At 37.3% G+C, this 14,565-nt stretch overlaps 2 protein-coding genes across 15 annotated transcripts in view; one reads left to right on the forward strand and one right to left on the reverse strand.

The window, feature by feature from the left end:
- Positions 1-14,565, forward strand: part of brca2 (BRCA2 DNA repair associated) — a 170,403-nt gene that overhangs the window by 153,220 nt on the left and 2,618 nt on the right. For 9 of the 10 annotated variants that reach the window (XM_069891592.1, XM_069891595.1, XM_069891600.1 and 6 more), the window contains one exon: positions 5,806-5,952. In XM_069891592.1, coding sequence (XP_069747693.1) covers positions 5,806-5,952 — 147 coding nt within the window. Of the gene's footprint in view, positions 1-5,805; positions 5,953-7,144; positions 8,323-14,565 lie in introns of those variants that run through there. The other variant, XM_069891601.1, reaches the window with a different exon arrangement.
- Positions 1-14,565, reverse strand: part of LOC138739474 (NEDD4-binding protein 2-like 1) — a 111,542-nt gene that overhangs the window by 56,093 nt on the left and 40,884 nt on the right. Inside the window, exon 6 of one of the 5 annotated variants that reach the window (XM_069891611.1) lies at positions 9,791-10,172. The exons of 3 other annotated variants lie outside the window; for them this stretch is intronic. Coding sequence is in view for 1 of the 2 variants with exons in the window: in XM_069891612.1 (XP_069747713.1) it covers positions 10,166-10,172 (7 nt within the window). In the remaining variant the exon portion in view is untranslated. Of the gene's footprint in view, positions 1-9,790; positions 10,173-14,565 lie in introns of those variants that run through there. One more of the 5 variants, XM_069891612.1, reaches the window with a different exon arrangement.

Below are 14,565 nucleotides of genomic sequence, written 5' to 3' on the forward strand. Positions count from 1 at the left end.
GGTTGCACAGGTCGGTGTAGAACTTGTCCTTTTCTGCTGGTTCCGCCTGGAGGGTTGGAGCATAGACACTGATGAGGGTGATGTGACGCTTGTTTTGAAGGGGGAGTCGCATGGACATGATTCGGTCCGAGAGGCCTGTCGGAAGGTTTTCGAGTTTGGAGGCAATGAAGCTCTTGACCATGAAGCCTACACCAGATAGGCGTCGTTCATCCGAAGGCTTGCCAGACCAGTAGAGTGTGTAGCCCGCGCCGCGTTCTTGGAGGCTGCCTACATCTGCCAGGCGGACTTCACTGAGAGCGGCTATGTCGATGTCAAGTCTGAGGAGTTCATGTGCAATGAGGGCAGACCGACATTCAGGTCGGTGGCTGTCAGCCTTGTCTAGCATGGTTCTGATGTTCCAGCATGCTAGCTTGAGTTTGTGAGCATCTTTTGAGGGGGAGGACGTGGAGGGGGAGGACGTGGAGGGGGAGGACGTGGACCTGTCCTCGGGCCTGCGCAAAGGAGCTTTTAGGTGGAGTGCAGTGCGCGCAGTACTGGCCCCACCCTTTACACCCATGGTTCATGTGCCGTGGCCAAGCAAGCTGGGACGTGGCAGCAAGGTCCTTGGGTCGTAGGTTTTATATCAGAGTGGCCTTCTCTTATGCAGGTTTCTTACCCGGGCTGGAGGGGCCTGCCTCCCCTCCTAGGTCGGTCCATACTGCCCGGACCGGGGCCAAGGCCGCCGCAGCTCACCCTGTGCCTGGACTGGGGCCGCCACCTCCCACTCTCTGCCCGGATCGGGGCCTCCGCCTGCCCCACTCGAAAATCATAGTCAAAGGAACAATGCGAAGTTTGTCGGGTTGCCTGAAGATTTTTTTCAAAAGTGGATTCCAGAAATTCTGGGTCCTGAGAATTTCCCAAATGGACTTTAACTGGATAGGGCACATAGGGCTAATAGAAAGAATCCATTTCCGGGACAAGCACCCCGCTCAATTTTGATAAATATTTTATGTTATCAAGATAAATAATATTAAGAGTGGCGGTGCAAAATGCCTGAAAATATCAAGGTCCATTAACATTGGCAAATAGTAAGGTTTTTTTTAATGCAGATGTAAATATGTCAATTGTGAAAAGACGAAAGGATTTTAATCCTGAGAAATCTGTGCTTTGGGAAAAGGGATATAAATTCTCTTTTCAATACCCAGCCACACTTAGTGTTTTCTGGAGAAAATTGATTATGGTTTTTTTACTGATGAAGATGAAGCTTTTGAATTTTCAAATTCTCTTCCAAATATTAAACAAGATCAACGAATGAAGGTTCAGAGTCAAACCACTCAACAAAGCTTGGCAGATTGACCCGAGAAGAAGCAAGTTGTACAACAGATGCCAGAGCAGCAAGAATTGGTTGAGATTGATGATTACTGAGTGAATAAAGATCTCGAAGAAGCTATTTATACCTTTCAATGATCCATTTGATTAAAGCAATGTATATTCTGTCCGGGGGAGGCGGACTTTTTGTCTTCTCCTTCTATAGCTGCTTGCCCTTCTGTGGTGAAGACCACTTTCCATACAGTAAAGGGAAGTAGTACTGTTTTTTAATCAGTACTTTTTTGGGGTTTTTTTTAATATATAGTTTTTACTTTTTTTTGCTTGGAGAGGTCAAATATAATTGAAAGTTTGTATGGAGTGGGGGTCCAACGGGATGTGTGGCAGGAGTTCTTTAATTTGTGGACAAGAAATGGTGGTTAATAATGTATTAAATGTAAGTTTTAATATAAATGGTCTTAATCCAATTAAGAAGTAAAAATTTTTGGCATACACCAAAAAATTGAAAGTTGATATTGCTTTTTTTTTTAATAAGAGACACATTTAACTAAAAAAGAACATCAAAAATATTTTGTTGTTTAATTCTAAATCAAGAGGGATTGCTATTTGGATTATTAAGAATGTACCAGTTAAGATTCAATCTGTGGTCATGGACCCTGCTGGGAGATTTGTTTTGGTACATTGTCAAATTTGTTCATAGATGTCGACACTTATGAGTATGTATGCACCTAACGTAGATGATGAAAGATTTATTCATGATTCTTTTATGCATCTTGCTGAGGTATATAAAAAAAGTTTTAATTGGAGAAGACTTCAATTCTTGTTTAGATCCATTTTTAGGAAGTCACAGAAGTTGGTTTCTAGTACTAAAACTGCGAAAAGGATTTTGATTTTTGATGAAAGATTTGAATTTGATAGATATTTGGCAAAGTTTAAATCTGAAAGAAAAGGATTATTCTTTTTATTCTTGTAGACATGACTCTTATTCAAGAATAGATATGTTTTTAACATCAGCACAGTTACAAGGAAGAGTTATGCAAGCAGAGAATATAGCTAGAAATTTATCTGATTATCCACCACCTTTGATGTCATGTATAGCTTCTGAAAAGGAAAATTTATTTTATAGATGAAGATTTAATTCTACCTTGTTGAAAAGGGTAAACTTTTGTGAATATATAAGAAAACAATTCCAGGAAGTTTTAGAGATTGATTTTAATTCATTGGATAATAAATTTATTTTATGGGATGCTTTGAAAGCTTATCTAAGAGTTCAGATAATAAGTTATTCAGCAAAGATTATGTGAAAGAGTTGTATTGTTTTTTTTAAGAGAGAGAATTTGGAAAAAAGACCTACAGAGAAATGTTTCCAAGGAAAATAGGAAACATTTAATAAAGAAGAAATGTTATTATAATTTGATATTATATAGAACTGAAAAAATAATTGAGAAAACTAAGCAATAATACTATGAATTGGGGAAAGAGCACATTAACTTTTGGCTTGGCAATTGAAGGCAGAGCAAACTTCTGGAACAATTAATGCTATTAAAAAGAATTCTAAGAAAATTACTTACAAACCTCAAGAAATAAATAATCCTTTTAAAGATTTTTATTTACTTTGTATAGATCTCAGTTTGATAGTGATGAAGTTAAAATTGATAAAAAAATTTCTAAGATTAGTCTGTCTGCCTTGGATCGTCATGATCAGAAAGATTTAGATGCTTCATTTACAGTAAAAGAAATTATCGAAGCTCAATTCTTTGCAAATTGGTAAGTCACCAGGGGAGGATGGTTTTCTGCCTGAATTTTACAAGAAATTCAAAGATTTATTAATAACTGCTTTTATGAAGGTATGGAAACTCATTCTCTACCAGAATCTTTTTCAAATGAAATTATAACTGTGATACCTAAGAAAGATAGAGATTTGTTAAAAACTGAACTAAATTGGTCAATGTGCTGATTATAAAATTACAGCTAAAGTTTTGGCAAATAGAGTGGCTAGATATCAACAAAATTTAATTCATATGGATCAAACTGGTTTTGATTTTAAAAAAAAACATCCTTCTGCTGATAATGTTGATAGATTGATTAGTTTATTACATACAGCTGAAAAGAAGAGTGATTTAGCAGTAGCTATAATTTTAAATGCTGAGAAGGCCTTTGATAGATTAGAGTGAAATTATTCATTTAAGGTGTTAGAAGGATTTACATTTACTAATTGGGTTAAAACTTTATATGGACAAATTTCTTCTGCTTTTCCACTGACAAAATCAAGTAGACAAGGATGTCTTTTATCTCCAGCTTTGTTTATTTTATCAATTCAACCTTTAGCAGAGTTAATAAGAGAAGATTCTAGTATTAAGGGTATAAAAGTTAGTCAAAAGGAATATAAAATTTATTTATTTGATGATGATGTTTTGGTTTATTTGACAGATCTTGTGTGTCAATTATATATAAGGTTCGAAGAATATGGTGAAATATCAGATTATAAGATTGATTGGGACAAAGGTGAAATTATGCCCTTGGTTAAATGTTGAGAATTTGCTCGATTTAAGTGATCAGATGATGGAATTAAATGTTGGAGATTAAAGTTGATAATGATTTAAATAATTCATATGAACTGAATTATTTACCTTTATTTAATAAAATTAAGGAAGACTTAAATAGGTGGAATGATTTGCTTATAACTTTAGTAGGTAGAGTGAATTGTATATTAAAAAAAATAATATTTTTTCAAGGCTTCAATATCTTTTTCAGTCAGTTTCTTTTTGGATTCTTCAAAAATTCTTTAAGGATTTACATTTGAGTATTAGGAAGTTTTTGTGGAAAGGAAAAATTACTAGAGTTTGTTTGGAAAAATTGACTTGGAAATTTGAATTAGGAGGTTTGCAACTTCCCTATTTTAAGAATTATAGAGCGGCTCAGTTGAAATTTATTAATGGGATGTTTGATTTAGATAAATCCTCAGCCTGGGTTAAAATAGAATTGAGTAAAATAGAAGATTCTATGCAAGATTTTATTTATAAATGGAATTCAAAATTGTTAACATGAACTAGAGATACACCTATTTTGAGACATTTGATTGAATTATGGAATAAAATAGAGTATGAAATGGGTGGAAAAGGTTTTATCTCTTGAAAAAATGCCTTTATATGAAAATAAACCTTCCTTTTTCTACGAATAATCAATTTTTGAGGATTTGGAGTCAAATGGGGATGAAGAAAATAGAAGATTGTTTTGAAGCTGGTAAATTTATTACTTTTCAACAAATGAAGAAAAAATTTAACGTACCAAATGGTATTTTTTTTGTTATTATCAGGTTAGGGCTTTCTGGATTGATAAATTAGGTCATAATTTGATACTACCTAGACAGAATGAATTAGAATTATTGATATGTAGGGTTGGTAAAAATAACTTTATTTAGGAGATGTATAAATTACTTCAAAAAGCAGCTCCCAAATTAGAAATTCATAAATTAAGATTAAGATGGGAGATTGATTTAAATAGGTGAATAGATGAAAATAATTGGATGCAATTATTTAAGGAAAATATGAAAATTATTAATGTTAGGTATAGACTGGTTATGTACAGACTGGTTCAATATAATTTTCTCCTCAAAAGTTAAAAAAAATAGAATTCGACATTATCAGATTTATGTTTTAGATGTGATCAAGAAGTTGGTTCGTTTTTCCATGCTTCTTGGGAGTGTTCCAGAGTGAAACCTTTTTGTGCTTCGAGGTAAAAAAAATTTGGAGAAAATATTAAGGGTTAAACTCGCACAGGGTCCGATACTGTTTTTGTTGAGTAATATTAAAGTGGATGGTCCTAAATTAAGATTAACTATGTATCAAATTAAATTTTTCAATTAGCTTTAGCTGTTTGTAGGAAGTGCATAGCTATTACTTGAAAATCAGATATGGATTAAGGGATGGAGAGATGGCAGGCTGAATTGCATTCTTGTATTCCACTTGAGAAAATAACTTGTATTTATGTAATAAATATCATTTTCTTGAAAAAATAGAGCCCATATTTACAGTATGTTGTTTTCAAAGTGTAAAGGATTCTGAAAGCCTGTCCTGTTGGTAACCCACAGCTCTGTTAATATTTGTATTGAGATTTATATTTTCTTTTTGTCCTCTTTTTCTTTCCTTGATACTTTAAGGTAGGGGTGGGAAGGATGAGGTTTTTTTCTATATTTACCACATTTGTACTTATTTTAGATTTATTATTTATATATTAATGTGGTTTTTTAAATTCATTAAAATGTTTAAAAAAAAGAAGAAAAGGCCATATCCTTCAATCTTTCTTTTATTCAGCTTATGCTCATTTAGCACAACATTGGAAAAACAGTCTGCCAGAACATGAAGTGGGGCGGATGGACATCCGCTGTATGTTGCTGATATGTGTTGTGTAGCTGGGAAATTGGCCAAGGATAAATATTTGGAGGTAACATCACATTCAAAAAAAATCAATAACTCAATACTATATTGTTTACTGCATTAGAATCTACAGAGCTTTATCAAAGACATTGAGGAAAAGGTGAAGACTATTCTTGGAATGATTAGTACTCCAAGGTCGAACAGAATCTCTGGTGACGTACTTACTCTCAACAATAAAAAGTCCACCTCTACTCCAATTAGTGGCAATTTGGTATGTATAAATTCATTCCAATAAATATAAACAGACTTTCATGTAGAATATTTTTATTTACAGGTTTTTCCCCAAAATTTCTTGATGCAAAGACTAACATTTAAAAACAAATCTATGAGGAGCACTTAAACAAGATTTAAAGCAAAAATAAATTACAGGATACTGTAAAGTTGAACTAAAGTTGATTTGGTTTAGAACTCCATAATCTGCAGAATTAAAATGTGTTTGCTTTTCTGAATACAGATTAATTATCAGTATGAACCCTGCAAAATGTAATATTTCTTCATTCTCTGCTGCTTTTCCAGAAGAAATATATAGTTTTTTTAAAGTAAACAAAATTTGTTTATCTCTTCATGAAGAGTATTTCTCTTACCGTTCTGTCTAGAGCCTGTCATTTATTTTCTATTCCTCAGTTCTTCAACTGTCCATGAATGAAGACAGGTTAACTTTTTACCTTATTTGAACCAATCATTTTTTTTTACTCAGTACCAAGTATCTCATATTTATATCATCACCATTTTTGTGGAGTCAGCTACTCTACCCTTGAAATTGAGTAGTATTACCATTATAATATATTGTAGCTAAAGACCAGTCAGAGTGTTGTTTTTTTTCCAACAAAGGCATTTTCACCCACAAGAAACTGAGTTTCTATGTGATGGAGAACTATTCTTCCCACTTGCCTGAATGTGTGGAGCTACAATACTGTCTTTGACAAAGCAACTCAGTTTATTATCATCAAAAATATTCACTCCCTCCAGAGCCAACCCATCATGATTTTAATGCTTAGGTGTACAAGATGAATCTCTACAGTACAAAAAGATGGATTCAACTGTATTTCCCTAAATCCTACTGCCAAAATAAAAAGCAAGAACATGACATTTGGATTCCCTTCATATGCTAGATTTATCACTATGGGAACAAGATGCACTATGCAGTATAGTTCAAGCTGGAGGGCATTCTAAGGGACAAATCTAGCTTTGCAAAGATTTTGGAATGGCAGTATTGATTAGGGATAATCACTATGGCTTTGTATGTCAACAATATTATCTCACAAATTTGAAAGTTGGATCATATGGCTGAGTGAAAGATATCACAGAGTGGTAGAGTTGTTTTTTCAGATTGGAAGTTGTAGCCCGTGAAGTGCGGCAAGAATTGGTGTTGGATCTATTGTTATTTGCTTTATATTATATAGTAGACAGTGAAGATTAAAACAGGATCTAGATCAACTGGGAAATTGGACACAAAAGATGGCAGATGAAATTTAACTCATACAAGTGCAGAGTGATGCATTTTGGTAAGTTAATCCACGGCAGAACTTGCACAGTAAATGGTTGGGCCCTGGAATGTATTGTACAACAGATGGACATGTGGTTAGAGGCATATAGTTCCATGAAGAATACTTCACTTAAAGGTGGTGAAGAATGCTTGCTTTTTTTCATCATGACATTCGAGTGTAGGAGGTAAGCAAGAAAATCTGCAGATGCTGATGTCTGGTGCAGGACTCAAAAGTGCCAGAGAAACTTAGCAGGTTACCCAGCATCCATGTGAAGGAAAAGGCAGTCAATGTTTTCAGGCTTAAGCACTTTATCAGGAATGAAAGGCTCAGGCCCAAAATAGTGACAGCTTTTTAACCTTATTTTTGAGTTAAAATGCCATATAACAATGGTACAAATGTTAGTGAAACCAAATTGGACTACTGTGCACAATTCTGATTGCCTATTTATTAGGGAGGATGCCATTTAAAATGGAAAATAGTTTTAAAAAAAAGATTTTCAAATATGTCACAGGGATTGATGGGCTTGAGTTACAGATATGCACTACTTAACATCCGTTTGGGCAACGTCCAACTGCATTTACAGCTGTAGTCCCATAATTATTCAGTTACGTGAGCAAGACATCATCAATTTAGAAAAAGCAATTGCGAATTTTAGGAAATTGTGTACTATATAGCCAAGCTGATCCGACTGCCCCGCTCTCCCCATAGACCTGAGTCAGTCCCCACACTGATCCCTCTGCCCTGCACTCCCCACAGGCCTGTGTCGGTCCCCACACTGATCCCACTGTCCTGCTCTCTTCCCACAGACATGTGTTGGTCCCCACACTGATCCCTACTTACAAATAAAAAGTTTACAGGTACACAACAGTATCCCATATAGCTTTACTAAGTATATAATATGGTGTTTGCACAACATCTCCATCGTATGATGCCCAATTTCACAGAGCGTATCATGGACGTTAAGCGGTGCATACCTGTATAATAAGAGGGTAGGTAGGACTTTTATCCTTGTTGTATGGATGCTCTAGTGCAGGGGTGTCAAACTCAAATTCACGGAGGGCCAAAATTAAAAACTTGGACTAAGTCGAGGGCCGAACTAAATATTTATTGAAAATTTTCAACAACATCTGCATGTTTTCTCTTCTTTCAACATATGTAATGTTAAACTTTTTCTTATTAAAATAAATGTTTAATAATAGTTTTGGATAAACTCTTTCATTGTCATTGTCATTGGCCCATTTCCTTTAGCGTCTGAAACCGTGCACATGACGAGTCAATGAGGGATGATTAAAGCAGTGGTCTTCAAACTTTTTCTTTCCACCCACAGACCAGCTTAAGCAATCCCTTACTAATCACAGAGCACCAATGGCACAGGGACGCGAGTGGAAAGAAAAAGGTTGAGAATTGTTGTATTGTGTTAACTCCACATCTGATTAGGTTAATTGTTAGGCAAGTGGTCAGAAAAGGACCCCCCCCCCCCCCACCCCAAGAAAGGCTTAAATCACAGGAACAAAATAAGCTTCCGTCTCACTGCTCCCAATCTTACACACAGTCCTGATGTGGAATATGGGGTCGCAGCTCCACGTTCACCCGAGTTCAGGTGCTGTCTGTGTGGAGTTTGTACGCTCTCCCCTTGTCTTGGACCAACAGGTCGGTCGCCTGACAAAGGCACCCGAACCCCCTGTTGAAACGCCAGCGTCCGGGGCGGTGGAGGAATTGGCTGAGAAGAGCGCGTTGCTCCCACCCCCCTCCCATGGTTGGAGAGGGATTAAACTGCGATCTCACGGCGCCGGGCTCGTCTCCAACAAAAGGAGCGGGAGGCAGGGTCTGTCGCGCACGGAGCGAGGGGGAAGGCATCACCAACGAGACGTTCGGTCCGGCGTCGCCGCTGAAGCGCAGACCCAGCGAGGATGGTCCCCAACTCCAGCCGTGTCTGTGTGTCCGGGAGCCGGGCGGGCTGAGTGCGGCGCTCCGATCCCCGGGATTCGGGACTCTGAGATCCCTCCACACCTCCGGCGTCTTCATTTTCACCTTCAGTGTGCATGCGCTATACTGGCGCGGCAGCCAGCGGGCCAACTCTAATATATATTTAATATGATCTTGCGAGCCAAATATAATTATATCGCAGGCCAAATTTGGCCCGCGGGCCAGAGTTTGACATGTGTGCTCTAGAGTAATCTTGTAAAATTGAAGTTCATAGATGAGTAAATACTCTTTTTCTTGGGGTTTATGAGTCCAAACCTAGTGGGCAAAACTTTATGGTAACTGAAGAAAATGATTTAAAAGGAATCTGAGGCGAAACTTTTTCAAGAAGGGTAAATGGAATGAACTACCAGAGAAGGCTGTATAGGTAGGTTCAATTATGGCTTTTTAAAATTCATTAAGACAACACTATTACAGCGCCAGCAATTTGGGTTTGAATCCAGCACTGTCTATATGAATTTGTTTGTTCTCCCCATGAGTTTCCTTTGAGTGCTCCCACTCTTCAAAAAATAAAGTACCAGGGTTGTTGGTTAATTGTGGTAATTGGGAGACACCGACTTGTGGGCCTAAAGGGCCCATTACCGTACTGCTTGCCTAAATTAAATTACAGGTAGTCCCGGCTCTCCCATTGTTAGTCAAAAAAATTGTAACTCGATAAAGAATACAGCACTTACCATTTTTTATTTAAATTAAATGTTGATGTTGAATACAGCGACTACGAGCATGGTTGAGTCAGAGTATGTTATACGCTACTATCACGCGATGCTGCCATCGTCCAGCATCACGTGAGGAATATGCCGCATATCATGAGTGCGGGGATACATAGGAAATCGAAAGTACAGATTCGAACCATCGTAACTTTGAAAATTCGTCAGTTGGACCATTGCAAATTGGGGACTATCTTCACCTTTTTTTTTCTCTTCCCTCTATTTTGCTGTACATTGCAGCAGCCATCTAACTTCTAATGTTAAAACAAAAATGTGGAAATTAACTTCTATCACCAAAAAAATGTGCTTATAATTTAATAGATAAGGCAGAATAATATTTCAACATAGACTAGATGGGGGGGGAAGGGCCTGCTTCTGTGCTGTAGTTCTTAATGGGGTTAAAAAAAAATTGAGAACCGGAAAACAGTTATCAATTGAACTTCAGAAGGCAAATGATTAAGCAAATTTTGCCAAATTACTTTTAGACCATAAGACCGTAAAATATAGGAACAGGAGCAGACCATTTAGCCCGTTGACTCCGCTCTACCATTCCATCATGATCTGATCCATTATTCCATTCAGCTCCAATCCCCTGCCTTCTCTCCATAAACTTTGATACCCTGACTAATCACATACTGTAGCCATCAATCTCAGAAACCCAAAACAGAACAATTGGGCTTATTTCAATTTTTATTGGGCCATGGTATGATTCAAGTTTAGTTAGATAAGAGGCACATCTGCTGGGGATATTAAGGGGTGGCAGGTATATGTGGTAACTTGATTGTAAACCACTTTCTGGATAAAGAAATTCCTCTGTAATTCAGTTTTAAATGGTTGCCCTTCAATCCTGAAGTGCTCTTTTGTATTTGACTCCTCTACCACGGGAAACATTTTTGCTACATCCATTCTGTCCAAGCCTTTCAACAATCAAAATGCTTTTATGAGGTCCTCCCTCATTCTTCTGAACTGAGGAGTACAGTCCAAGAGCCATTAAATTTTCCTCATATGCTAATCCCTTCATTCTCGGGAAAGTTCTCTAAACTCTCTCCAATGCCAGCACATCTTTTCTTAAATAAAGAGTTGAAAGCTGTACCCCATGCTCCCAAGTGAGGCCTCAGCAGTGCCTTACAAAGCCTGAATATCACATCCCTGCTCTTGTACCCTATTCTAGAAATTAATGCAACATTGCATTTGCCTTCTCCACAACCAACTCAATCTGGAAGTTAACCTTTAGGATATCCTGCATGAGGACTCCCAAATCCCTTTACACATCTGAATTTTAAATTTTCTCCCCATCAAACTAACAGTCTGAACTTTTATTCTTTCTTCTAAAATACATGACCATACACTTTCCAACATAGAACCATTGAATCAGGCCCCTTCGGCCCTTCTAGTCTGCACTGAACCATTTTGCCTAGTCCCACTGATCTGCACCCAGTCCATAGTCCTCCGTACCTCTCCCATCCATGTACCTGTACAAATTCTTGTTAAATGTTAAAATTGAGCCCGTATTCACACTTCAACTGGCAGAAGAAATTCCCCCTAAACGTTTCCCTTTCACTCTTGTCCTCTGGTGTGTATCTCACCTACTCTCACTGGAAAAAAACGATATATATTTACTCTGTCTATCCCCTTCATAATTTTAAATGCTTCTATCAAATCTCCCCTCATTCTTCTATGTTCCAGGGAATAAAGTCCTAACCTTTCCCTGTAATACTTTCTGAAGTCTAGGCAACATCCTAATAAATCCTCTCTGCATTCTTTCAACTTTATTGATATCTTTCCTGTAATTAGGTGACCAAAACTGCATACAATACTCCAAATTTGGCCTCACCAATATCTTGTACAACTTTACCATAACATCCCAACTCATGTATTCAATCCAGTACTTCAACTTAGGAAGGCCAATATGACAAAAGCTCTTTTTACAGCCCTATCCACCTGTGACGCCACTTCAAGGGAATGATGCATCTGTATTCCCAGGTCCCTCTGTTCTACAGCACTCCTCAGTGCCCTACCATTTACTGTGTATGTACTTTCTTGGCTTGTTCTTCCAAAATGAGACATCTTGACTGCAATAAATTCCATCTGCCATTTTTCAGCCCATTTTTCCAGCTGGTCCAGATCCCTCTGCAAGCTTTGAAACCCTTCTTCACTGTTGACAAGACCTCGAATCTTAGTGTCATCTGCAAATTTTCTAATCCAATTTACCACATTATCGTCAGGATTATTGATGACACACAATAGACTGAGCCACGATACCTGAGGCACATCACTAGTCACAGGCTTCCTGTCTGAGAAATAATCATCCACCATTATTTTCTGGCTTCAACCACTCAGCCATTGTCGAATCCAGTTCACTACTTCACCATGAATACCTGGCGTCTGAACCTTTCCGACTAATCTCCCATGTGAAATTTTGTCAAAGGCCTTACTAAAGTCCATGTAGACAACACCCACAGCCTTTCCTTTGTCTATTTTATGGTTACCTCCTTGTAAAACTACAAAGCTTGGTTAAACATGACCTACCACGCACAAAGCCATGTTGACTATCCTTAATCAGTTTCTGGCTATCCAAATAATTGTATATCCGATCTCTTAAAACACCTTCCAATAATTTACCTGCTTCTGACATTGTGTTTATTGGCCTATAATTTCCAGGGTTACTTTTGCCACCTTTTTTAAATAACGGAACAATGTGAGCTACCCTCCAATCCTCTGGCACCACACTCGTGGCTAAGGACATTTTAAATATTTCTCCTTGAGCCCCTGCAATTTCTGCACTAGCATAGCTTACCTCAAGGTCTGAGGGAATAACGTCAGGTTCTTGGGATTTATCTACCCTTATTTGCTTTAGGACAGCAAGCATTTCCTCTTTAATCTGTATAGGTTCCATGACCTCACTGCTTGTTTTTCTTACTTCCCAAGAATCTGCCTGTTTCCTGAGTGAATACTGACCCCTCCCCCCCCATCCCACCCTTTCACACTATAAATCCACGCTCCGTCAGGGCTCACATTTACATTGATTGTCAAGGCATTCATTATTATCCTTATTTATAATTACAATTGGGCCCCTATATTCTATATGGCATATTTTATTAAATATGTCATATTTGTTCTTTAACTTGTATGTAATTTTTTCCATATGTATGTAACTATTCATCTCAGCAGTCCATCGTGCTATATATAGAATCAGACTTCCAAGTAATTGCAATGCATTTTGTAGCCACTGTTAAGGCTATTTTAACAAAGGAAATTTTGAATTTAATTAATTTATTGCCTATTTCAATAAAGTTACCCAAAAGATAAAGCTCTGAGTCACCTGTGAAGGGTACCCAAATTATCCTTGTTAATATTGGTAATATCCTACTAAGAAGGTCTCGCCTTCACACAAGACCACGTAGGATGTAAAAACGTTCCTATTTCTGTCCCACATCTAAAATACATCTCTGATATTTCAAATTTTGATTTATGCAACTTCTATGGTGTAATATAATTGGTGTAGGAAATTATATTGAACTTATCTGTATCTTGCATTTATAACTAATGTCATGCTTTCCAACCATCAGTCAGACCACTTCTTTCCACTACTACAACACCTAGATCCAATTCCCCTCTCTCTTGATCTTTGTAAACCTGGTTTCACACTTTCATTCTGGAGATCATAGTACATCTTAGTTATAAATTTAGGTGTATTCCCCAGCCAAATTGTTTGTTCCATTTCACTAATTTCAAGTGATTTTTCTCTTAGGAACGACCTTAGCTGAAGAAAACAAAAGAAAGTCCTATTAAGTACTCAGTATTTATTTCTTAATTGTTCAAAAGGCATAAGAGATCCCTCCACACAACAATCATCAATATATCTTATTCCTTTATCATACCATTAATTTAATATTTTGTTACCCAGATTCATGGGCAGCCGTACATTTTATATAATGGTGTCTTAATGATATACCTGCTTTTTTTTCCCAATACACATCAATTTCTTGCCATATTATCATATGTATTAAGGTTATCCATTTTTGGTTTTTTATATAAATAAAACCTTTTTTCTAACAAAACAGAACACAATAACCCCACCCCCGCTGCTCCCATCTCAGTATAAAACCATATACCATCAGGGATTATAGTTGGGTTTAAAAAAAGATTATCTTCATTGGAGTGATCATTTATATTTTTGTACTAAATGCTACACTAACCATGCCACCCCACAGTATTATTTCCTGTTTTAAGCTTTGATCTACCTTTGCTATGTTTACATAGGGGGCTCCCTTAGGGGTCAATTTCTGTTTTCTGGCATTTTCTGTGGTCCAGCAATGGCCAGGTCCTGATGTCGCTGGATTAGAGGTTCAACCTATACTTTGGCTTTGGTTTCTCTTGTCAGCCACAGTTATGTCATTTTTTTTCCATTCAAATATTTCTTCTTTTATTGCACTGTACCTATCCTGCACTTTCCTTACTTTGTGCAGAAACAGCCACTTCTGCTCTGTTGTCCTCCCTGCTGGTGTGCCTTTCCAATTAACTTTAGCCAGTTTCTCTCTCATACCTCTAATCCCCTTTATTCCACTGACTGATGCCTCTAATTTTATTTTCACCCTCTCAAACTGCAGGGTGAATTCTATCCCTTAAAGGATCCCTTACCTTCAG

This window comes from Narcine bancroftii, chromosome 7 (genome assembly GCF_036971445.1).
Source record: "Narcine bancroftii isolate sNarBan1 chromosome 7, sNarBan1.hap1, whole genome shotgun sequence".
In the NCBI taxonomy this organism is placed as follows: Eukaryota; Metazoa; Chordata; class Chondrichthyes; order Torpediniformes; family Narcinidae; genus Narcine; species Narcine bancroftii.